Source organism: Mustelus asterias, chromosome 12 (assembly GCF_964213995.1).
Source record: "Mustelus asterias chromosome 12, sMusAst1.hap1.1, whole genome shotgun sequence".
NCBI lineage: Eukaryota > Metazoa > Chordata > Chondrichthyes > Carcharhiniformes > Triakidae > Mustelus > Mustelus asterias.
In genome coordinates, this window is record NC_135812.1 from 89,222,342 (window position 1) to 89,233,220 (window position 10,879).

The 10,879-nt window shown below is 45.0% G+C and overlaps 1 protein-coding gene across 6 annotated transcripts in view; it reads left to right on the forward strand.

The window, feature by feature from the left end:
* The window catches only part of bahcc1b (BAH domain and coiled-coil containing 1b), a 267,650-nt gene extending 257,880 nt beyond the window's left edge, over window positions 1–9,770 (forward strand). For 3 of the 6 annotated variants that reach the window (XM_078225578.1, XM_078225579.1, XM_078225580.1), the window contains exons 27-29: window positions 4,602–5,719; window positions 7,167–7,478; window positions 8,774–9,770. In XM_078225578.1, coding sequence (XP_078081704.1) covers window positions 4,602–5,719; window positions 7,167–7,478; window positions 8,774–8,980 — 1,637 coding nt within the window. In that variant the 3' untranslated portion in view covers window positions 8,981–9,770. The remainder of the gene's footprint in view (window positions 1–4,601; window positions 5,720–7,166; window positions 7,479–8,773) is intronic. The other 3 variants (XM_078225581.1, XM_078225582.1, XM_078225583.1) reach the window with 1 other exon arrangement.
* The last annotated feature ends 1,109 nt before the right edge of the window (window positions 9,771–10,879 follow it).

A 10,879-nucleotide genomic window follows, 5' to 3' on the forward strand; every position in this document is an offset into this window, starting at 1 on the left:
CCCCCATGAACGATGTACTCACCTGAGAAGTCTGCCCGTTAGGTGCACGCCACGGGAGATCAGTCATAATGCATGTCAGTTTGCCCTCACGCCAGCCTGAATGGGTTTTCTTACAGGAGTTGGGGGGTGGGGGGGGCCGCGGTTGGGATGATTCAGGCATAGAGACCTGATGATGATATGTAAATGTATTATAATGATGTTCCTGACATTAAACGCCAGGATTCCCATTACGTCACTGGCAGGGACAATCACGTCCCGCTTTTATGTCAGTATGAAATGCGATTTGGGCCCCTGGCGAGATTTTCCGCTGCCCCCCATCCCCCAAAACCTCCAAAGTGACCCAAAATAATTACAGAATTTGTGGACCAGGTCTCAAGCTTGGCAACAACCAAGCGACAAATTATTTTCGAGGAAATTATATCTGTAAGAATGGAATGTCAAGAGATTCTTAGTGTCAACTATTCTAGTGGATAAGAATCCGATGCAGAGAGCACCAATTGGTAATATTGCTGGTTAAAGGAAACCAACAGAGAAAATTCCAGGTTTGATTCCCGGTTTGGATCACTGTCTGTGTGGAGTCTGCATGTTCTCCCCATGTCTGCAAGGGTTTCCTTCGGGTGCTCCGGTTTCCTCCCACAGTCTGAAAGACGTGCTGGTTAGGTGCATAGGCTAAATTCTCCCTCAGTGTACCCGAACAGGCGCCGGGTGTGGCGACTAGGGGATTTTCACAGTCACTTCATTTTGACACTAATAAAATAAACTTAAACTTCAAACTCAATTACAATATATAACCGACTGTAAAAACCGACTGTTTGAGACCAATTCTTTGAGCTGAAAATGATAGGGTTGACTTTGACATGAGTAATGTTTTCAAGGGTTTAACATGTGTGTTTGACTTGAGCAGAAAGAATACCATTGTAATGGAATAAGGTAAAAGCTAACAACACTAAATAATTCACATTAATTATCCTTATTAATCTGATTAATTTAATAATTCAAATAAATTAAAACAAAAGTTAAATGTAGAAATGTTTCAACCATTTACTGACCAGTAATAATTGGCTTTAGTGTTTATACATTTACAATGAAATCAAATCATTAACATCTGCAGCATTATATCTTGGCCGGACTTCTCTGACCTCACCTGCGGCTGGGATTTTCCAGTCCCGCTGCAGCGAATGGAGATTTGGCCGAGCGCCACATTCTCCGTCCTCGCTGGCAGCAGTGGCGAGACCGAAGAATTCCGACCCTTGTTCCTGAAATCTTTGAGCTTTGATCCCTGAAAAACTAGAATCGGCTTTTACACAAAAGCCAGAATGTTATGGCCATTCACGCCGGTGGGATTTTCCCATCCCGCCGCAGTGAACGGAGATTTGGCCGAGTGCCAAATTCTCCAACATTGCTGCAGCAGGAGCTTGGCGTGAGCTATTTTTGGCCAAAAATAATAGGGTTGGCTTTGAGGTGGTTTTTACGGGGGTGCGAACAGTACTATCTGCACCAATCCAGGGGAGAAATGTCATCACGGGGCATTCTCCTATTTCCGGCACAAACTGTCAGAATGAAGCATTCCCAAGTCAAGCCGCTCTGATGCAGCGTTGAGTTTCCCTTGCCTCACCCTGAACCTCAACGGAAGATTTCCATTCCCTGTATCTGTGTTGGGATTGCCAAATTAGGAACAGGAGTGTGCTGCAGGCCCTTCACCTCACAGAACTAGCCTGAAACTACCCCACAGTTTCATGTAGGACTCTTTACAACAATCAGTCAGAGAAGATTTTCATCTCATCATTCCAGCCAGCATTTGAACCTGGCTGCCTCAGGTAAAACACCTGCGTCTGATCTACTGAACCACCCATTCCTCTGAAGGAGGAAACATCATAGTAACTAATTATAACCCGAATCCTCGCTTGGTTATATACGTTTGTTCAAAAAAGTTGGATTCATTCGCAAGTCCAACCACACTTGCCTGCGAATATTTGAGTTCATCTACCTATTAAGGAGGTGAGAATATGCAATAATACACAGTCTACAATATTGCCTGTGATAACAGCAGATCGAAAAGTCCACAGCGAAACCACTGAAGGGAAAGGTGCTATTTAGAAATGCACTGAGCAACACGTGAACTTGGCCGCTTCTTAAATTTTGGAAAGTTGTCACTGGGCCAGCACAAGTCAGATCACAGCGGAACTAGTATAGTGCGTAAACAAAGAGCTGGAACTGTGCTGGGGTTTGTACAATGGAGTGGGATCGAATCGGACAACAAACCTGACAAAATCATTGTGGGGAAGGAAGTAACAAATCTTCTTCTGGCAGCGTGCATGATTCACTTCGCCGCGTTGGCCCGGCACAGCAGATAGTGTTCGGTTTATACAGACAGCTCTGCGAAGCTTCAGTATGACTCTGTGTATACAGCAAAGCCATTTCAGCAGTCAAACAACTGCAATAAATGTAAATTAAGTCAAGGTTGTAAGAGGAAGTTGGCCTGAGTGTGCGGCAGAAAGGGGGGACTAGCCACTCCTACACTCACTCCTTCAGGCCAAACTGTCTGAGAGCAACAAAGAGACAGTAGCTGTTCTGCCTGTAAAACGCAGATGAAAAGACGGCTCAATATTAAATGCACTTTCAGTTTCCATGTAGGCAAACAAATATAATTGGACGGATAAAGGGATCTTATAACTATTAAATGCAGCATTCAGTTGGCCGACGTGCGATTATAAATTAAAGATAGTTCCCACTGTTGTTCATCAATTGGTGCGAGCCAGTAAACGATGGTGGACAATAGACTAATGACATCACGAAAAACAGACAGTTGCAAAGCACAGCTGTGCTCGGTATGTGCATAGTAACACAATGTTGAGATCCCATGGCAGTTGTTTAGTACTTCCCTCCCATTGTGATTCATGTCAAGCCCACATGTCCTATCCTGTTCCAGGATATGCCCCCATTTTATTTTATTTTTCTCTTTTTAACCAAGTTAAATACAGAATGAAAATCAAAGCTAACAAATCCGGCGATACAAACAAAAGAGTTGCTTCACTTTCCTTCCAGAACAGAAGCATGCAGTGCTGCCAGTTACTCAGTGGCACATCATGCCATGTTATAGTCTTCATGTTACAAACTCTCCGCGACTTCCTCCTTAGGATCCAGCAGTGGCCAACAGGCCCCGGCTTTTATTCTGGGTCCAAATTCTGCAGTTTGGCAGCAGTGGCAGCAAGAAACTCGCCCCGCTGCTCCAGGAATAAGGCCTGGAGTATTTTACTTCCTTCCGTCGACCAGTCCGGGTGGGAAGGTGCTGGGAAACAGCACAAAGTTGGGTGGTGTATGTAGCTTTATTTTGGAGCAATCAGGCAAACCAAAAGCTGCTCCCTTTGGTTCTTTGCCACATCACTGGGAACGTGGATTTATTTACATTTGTGTTTTGTTTATTTCCTGTTTATGTTAACATATTGGTGCCAAAAGTCTTGAGTTGTTAGCGCTTCTCCTGATATTACATACATTCAACTTGCTTTGATATAAGTAGTTTTGATTTAAGTAGTGGTTTTCAGGAAGGCATCTCCTTCTTAAAACGGGATATTCCTGTATCCCGTTTATGCTTTACCCACATCTTAGGACTAAAACCACCATGTGCTATGCTCGGAGAAACGGACCAGAGTCCTTCAGCAGCAAAAAGCTGAGACGCATTTGGGACTTTTGTGCTCATTAAGGTATATTGACTATCTAGGGGGTGCTATCTTCTCCATGGTCTGAACACGTACAAATAGGATGGCACGTTGGTACAGTGGTTAGCACTGCTGCCTCAAAGTAACAGGGACTCGGGTTCACTTCTGGCCTTGGGTGACTGTCTGTGTGGAGTTTGTACGTTCTTCCCGTGTCTGCATGGGTTTCCTTCACAATCCAAAGATGCGTAGGTTAGGTGGATTGGCCATGTTAAATTGCACCTTAGTGTCCAATGATGTGTAGGTTAGGGGAATTAGCCATGGCAAAATCTGCAGTGTTAGGAGGATAGGGCGGAGGAGAGAGCCTGTGTGGGATGCTCTTTTGGAGAGTCAGTGGAGACTCAATGGGCCAGATGGCCTCTTTCTGCACTGTAGGGATTCTATGGTTCCGAGCCCCCAGAGACAATTTGCTGCTGCTCGCCATTAGGCCCCGTTTATTTTTGCAACTGTTGGTTGGAAAGCCTTAAGCCTGACGTATGTCAAGTGCCACGGGGACAATTGTCCATTTCCAGCCAAGAAACTAGTGAACCAGTTACCAGCCCTCAGAGTAAGTGTTACAATTAACATTTTTAAATATTATCACAATACGACCACAATGTTAATTTTCAGATTTTATCTCACAGCAGATCAGTAGAAGATGGGGTTTGTAGACTGTAGCAAGACCTATTTATCAGAAAACATAAGATCTATAAATAATTACAGGATTAATAGTGTAAAGGATCATGAATGTGCGGTGATACTTTATAAAGAACAGGTAATGTATCTATCTATAGATTTGTACTATTCTAATTTGTGCAGAGGGATGATTGATCACTTTGCAGTAAAATGATCCGATTCTCAATGGAAATTATACAAGACTAATTGTTTGCTTTCTTTTCGGGAAAAAAGGAAAAGGAGTTTTAAACTCTGAGGTGTCAACGTTGCTGAGAGCGGGACACATGCTCAGTAAAAAGACCGACGCACTGATAAATTGGCCGGAAATCGTCCAGAGAAAGAAGAGGAACTCCAACGAGAGCAGTGCTGCTTTAGAGAACCTCTTCCAGTTCAATGGAAGCACAAAGAGGTTGAAGGGCAAAGAGCGATTCCTTCCGGTGCAAGGCCTTCCTCCTCCTGTGTTCAGTGGTGGCTTCGAAGTCGACTCCTTCAGTAGCATCGCCAACACCTTTGCAGCCTTTGGAAGCAGTTCAAGCCTCACGTCAAACCCTAAGGCCCTAAGGTATCGGAGGATGGAAAAAATGGACGTAGCAGTTCCGAAAGGCGGGAAGAGAAAAGCAGGGACGGAATACCTCGTGAAATTGGATCACGAAGGTGTGACATCTCCAAAAACTAAAAATGGGAAAGCCTTGCTCATGAGCGAGAAGGAATTTGGAGGGAAAGTTGCTGCCGGCTACTCCCAGCTGAGCAAAGAGCGAAATGGAAGGATAGAACTTCTAAAAGGAAAGCACGCTCAACTTCAGAACCTTCCGATGAGCTTAGCAATGAATGAGTACACCGGTCAGTCAGAGTTTGGCATGGATTGTGACAGTGACAGTCACAGTTCGTACTCTGAGGACGAGGATGTAAATAGAAACTTGCGGCAGACTGTCACATCGAGATTCATGTCTAGGCTGTCTGTGTCTTCTTCATCTTCTGCATCTTCATCATCTTCAACATCTGGTTCTACCTCCACGTCCAGCTTGTGTTCGTCAGACAACGACGACTCGTCGTACAGCTCTGACGATGACTCCACGGTCTTGCTTCAAACTTGTATGACGCACCCCGTGTCCGCAATGCTGACCCCCTCAGACCCACGACAAGCCGAGCCAAAAATGTCATCGCCCTCCTTTTCCGTCAAGTCCGTGATGCCTATTAACAAGATCAAGTTAAAGAGGCAGGAGGAATTCCGACTTCAAAAGGCCAAGGAGTTATCAAAGAGACAGAGGTTACCATCTGTGGAAAATCGCCCCAAAATCTCCTCCTTTCTCCCAGCACGACAGCTCTGGAAATGGTCCGGGAAGCCAACTCAGGTAGGTCTCAGCAACATTTATAATGCTGCCACTAATCCCACCTTTCCGTAGGGCCGAGAGGTATATGAATGCAAACAGCTAGACCCAAGCCTTTCCTTCTCAGGCCGATCTCTGTGTATCCTGCATGCAGGAGGACATACTGATCAGGAACAGGTTTATCGATAATGTCGTTCTGAGATGAGCTAATAGGCAGGACGGCACGGTGGCTCAGTGGTTAGCACTGCTGCCTCACAGCACTGGGGACCCAGGTTCAAATCCAACCGCGGGTCACTGTCTGTGTGGAGTTTGCACTTTCTCCTCATGTCTGCGTGGGTTTCCTCCGGGTGCTCCAGTTTCCTCCCACAGTCCAAAGATGTGTGGATCAGGTTGATTGGCCATGCTAAATTGACCCTAGTGTCAGGGGGATTAGCAGCGTGAATGAGGGCTACGGGAGTAGGGCCTGAGTGGGATTGTGGTCCGTACAGACCTGATGGGCTGAATGGCCTCCTTCTGTACTGCAGGGGTTCTATTAAAATTAACTGAACTGCATAGACGGACTTTTTTCCCCCTCATCTCCCTCCCCAAGGATTGCAGGAGAATTTTAAAGTCAAGATGTTGCTTGACTGGGAGTTTATAATATTGGTCAGTGAGCAGAGGGTTAATAGAGGAACTGGACTTGGTGCGAGTTGAGGCAACAGACAGCAATGTTTTAGATCACCACAGGTTTATGGAGGGAAGAATATGGGAGACCAATCATGGGCATATTTAAGTCAAGTCTTAAGGGGCAACAAAGGAATGAATGAGGGGGCTTTAGGAAAAAGCTGGGTAATTGGAGCTTCTGGGTAATTTTTTTTTACATTTTCAACTCCATTCTGAAAGTTACAAAGCCAATGCTCAGAATGAAGCGGGCAACCCAAATCCATGCCATGCTTGCTCCAAAAACCAAGTTCAAAATCCAATTGAATCCAATTCAAGGTCCCCACAAGGGAGACAAACAAGTTGCAAGCTGACAAGATGAGGCATTGCACCCCATCTTGGGCTTGATCTGACGCTTGATCTTAGCTGAAAGGCCGGTAATTGGAGCTTTTATTACCAAGAAACAGGTGACAGGGAATCGGCAGCCCGATTTACATCTCATCCCATTGGCCAGGATTTTCCCACCCCGCCTGACACCGGAATCGAGCGGACGAGGGGTGGACGATGGGAAGGTCCGTTGACCTTGGGTGGGATTTTATGGTTTCAGGATGAGCGAGGCTGTAAGGTCCCACCCATTGACTCTCCAATTGGAATAGACTAAGTGGCAGGGTGAGAAACAGGAAGCTAATTGACCATCATCCATTTTCATCTCAGTTCTAAAAATGCAAATTATCCCAAGGGGCGAAAATGAAAAACAAAAGGGACAGGTGACAGTGTAGTTCTGCAGCGCTTGAATACGATTAACAAGGCCATGATCTTCCTTGTTCCGCAGATGCTGCCTGACCAGCTGAGTGTTTCCAGCGTTTCCTGTTCTTATTTCTTAACCAAGCCTGGTTGTTCTCCACAGAGACGAGGGATGAAGGGGAAAGCGAAGAAACTTTACTACAAAGCCGTTGTGAGAGGGAGGGAGACCATTTGCGTTGGCGATTGCGCTGTGTTCCTCTCCGTTGGGCGCCCAAACCTGCCGTACATTGGCCGGATCGAAAGCATGTGGGAATCATGGGGGAGCAACATGGTGGTTAAAGTGAAATGGTTTTATCATCCTGAGGAGACAAAACTGGGCAAAAAATGCAACGATGGCAAGGTGAGACTTAATATAGTAACGGTCAGATTGGGCCAATCATTGTGAGAATTGGCTTCCTTTCTAAAAACCCAAGGGTCAGGACTTACTGCCCTTGCCACCCCCGCCCCCCCCACCCCCCTCCCACCACCACCCCACTGTTTCAGGCAGTGGCGTCAACGCGCTATTGGCCATTTGTGTTGGCTCGCCTGCTGCACTGCAGGGAACCCACCGTGGGATCACCTTTGGTGGGACTGGAAGATCCTGGGAAGGACCGGAAATTCTCAGCCAAGTTAAAGTCTTGAATCCATCAGTTTGGTGCATTTTTTTAGTAACGCACAAAACACTAATGCAGATTCAAGTTGCTACCTGCTTCCACCTAAATGCAATATTCTGATTTTCCAGTAAATTGCAGTGCTATAGCTACATGGGAACACATTTCTATCTTTGTTCCATCAACTTTGTTGACCTGGGAAGGCTAACTAGAATCATAGAATTCCTACTGTGCAGAAGGAGGCCATTCAGCCCATCGAGGCTGCACTGACAACAATCCCACCCAGGTCCCATCCCCGTAACCCCACATATTTACCTGCTAATTCCCCTGACACTAAGGGCGCGATTTTATGGCCTCGCTCGTCCCGAAACCTTAAAGTCCTGCCTGAGGTCAACGGACATCTCCATGGTCTGCCCCTCACCCGCTACGGTTCTCATGGCAGGCGGGGAGGATGAAATTCCAGCCTAATTTAGCATGGCCAATCCACCTAACCTGAACATCTTACTGAATATTAAAGCTACAATGTGTGGTCATCTTCCAAACATAACGTTCTGGTTTGATTTTCACTTTATTTTTGTGTAGACACAAGTCATTAGGACTTGTATTTGATTCTATAGCATTTAAAGTTTTTTAAAGTTTATTTATTAGTGTCACAAATCAGCTTACATTAACATTTGCAATGAAGTCACTGAAAATCCTGTAGTCGCCACACTCCGGCGCCTCTTCGGGTACATTGAGGGAAAATTTAGCATGGCCAATGCACCTAAGCAGCATGTCTTTCGGACTGTGGGAGGAAACCAGAGCACCCGGAGGAAACCCACGCAGACATGGGGAGAACGTGCAGACTCCACACAGACTGTGACCCAAACCGGGAATCGAACCCGGGTCCCTAGAGCTGTGAGGCCGCAGTGCTAACCACTGTGCCACCGTATTATTCTTCATTGTGATTTATTTATTAATCAACATTATTCACATTATAGTTTGCTGCAATGTAAACCTCAGCGCTCAGCTTGTGTTCTAATAAGAATTTCCCTTGCTGTTCCAGAAAGCATTGTACCAATCTTGTCACGAAGATGAAAACGATGTACAGACTATCTCCCACAAGTGTCAGGTGGTCAGTCTGGAGCAGTATGAACAAATGATAAAAACCAAGAAGTACCAAGACAGCCAGGACTTGTACTACCTGGCAGGAACCTACGACCCTACAATAGGCAGAATCCTCAATGCAGATGGAGTGCCCAGTCTCTGTTAAGACTAAATGTATGAATTAATATATAGCCTGGATTTGCACCACACTAACAGGGATTGAAAAACCATTCTGTTTTTTTAAAAAAAACTAACTCACCTAATGAACTTTTAAAATGATGCAAGATGGACTGGAGCTGGAATTTTGTTATCAATGCCTTGAGGCTCATACCTAGTCCTGGAATCATTCGCAGAGATCCCTTAACTGATCGGCAAAATGGTTTCTGGATACATAATAATTAAGCAGCATGGTTTGTGGATGCGTAAGAACTAAGTCTTCTGAGGATCAGTAATACTGGATTTACCAAAGTGGAACCCTTAGGGCGTCAAAACGGGCTGGAATTTCAACGCATGACTTCTAGGCATCAGTGGGTCGACCAGGCTGAATTTGCACACGAGAGAACTAGGCCTCACAACAGTGGAGGCTTAGAGGTGAGCGCTGGGCCTCAAAGAATCAAGGAAGCTGGAATGGACACATGGGAACTAGACCTTGATGAGAGCAGGTTTCAACCATGGGTCAAACAGCATGGAATTTATTTGTGTGTGCGTGCGTGTGTGAGTGTGCGTGCGTGCGTGTATGTATGTGTGCGTAGATTGGAGAAAGAAGAAAAATGAGCATCATACAAGCCATACACTCCCAGTACCTCTGTCTGCTTTCCACTTTGCAAAGCAGAATCAGGTCTAACATTTTGTTGTTACTTTCTCTCCTGGAGAGTTTTGTAAAAACCCAGGATATTTTTTTTTAATGCAGTGCATTACTCAGCTCAGCTGAGACTGCGTGTTAGCTGGAACTTCTGAAGAAAAAAAAAAGAAAGGGAAAAAAAAAAGACTTTGAAGAAGATTGTTTTCTTACACAAGACAGTATGTGGCATCATTCTGTCAGACTAATTCTAACCTCCTAACTGAACAGTTGTTGAGTGATTCACTCTGTGGATTAAGTGTTCCCTTTTTTTAAAAAAAAGTGATTGGTGAAGAGAATTATAATCCCTATTGCTGAAAATTGTACAGAATTCTGCACACATTTAGGGAATGGTCAGCCATGTTTGTTCCCTCTCTGTTGCACAAATGTTAAAGAGACAGTCTCCCTTTTAGCGGCTTATGCAGGCTCTGTATGAAAGCTTCGAATGCTGATAGAAAAAGCAATCCTTTGCGAAATAACGGTGGTTCAACACATTGGAGAAAATCCCCTCGTAGCACACCTGTTACCTCCCCTCTTCGGTAACAGTGGAAGCCTGCTTCGCTCAGGAAGTGGAAGCCTTGATTGGTTTACTAAAAAAACATACCAGTGAATGATAACAGAACCCCTTGAAGGCTGCCTCTATTTATGCTGTACTGGCCGCAAAAGGTATTTCTATTTTTCGGAAATAACCCATTCAATTTATCCAGTTTACAAAGATTTCTGCTTAGCTCGAATTGATAGGAAGTTCCGCCGGTGAGTCATTGGAAAGATAAACTGTTGAAACTAAACCGCGCAGAACATAAAATGTCAACACCAAACAGTCCTTGATTCCTTTAATTTCGAATTTAAGCAATTGTTTGGGACGGACAACAAAGAGAGACTACGCTGCTTTGAAACCCTCTGAGGCCACCGGCTGTTGAGTCGTGATCTGTGATTATTCCAGGGGCAGTTTTTCTTTGGATTCCCCTTCACGGCGAAGGTTTGGAGACTACAAATAGACTCCATTATTCATGGTAGAGATCACGTTTTCTTGATTTAATCTTTGAAGGTAATTAGGAATGTAAAACCCATCAAAATCTGTCACAACCCCAACGTATATATAGACTACGTATTGTGGAAGAGGGCTTTGTTCAAGGCAACAGGTCACCATAGAACTATAGGACCCCCACAGTGCAGAAGGTGGCCATTCGGTCCATCGAGTCTGCATCAACTCGCTGAAAGAGCATC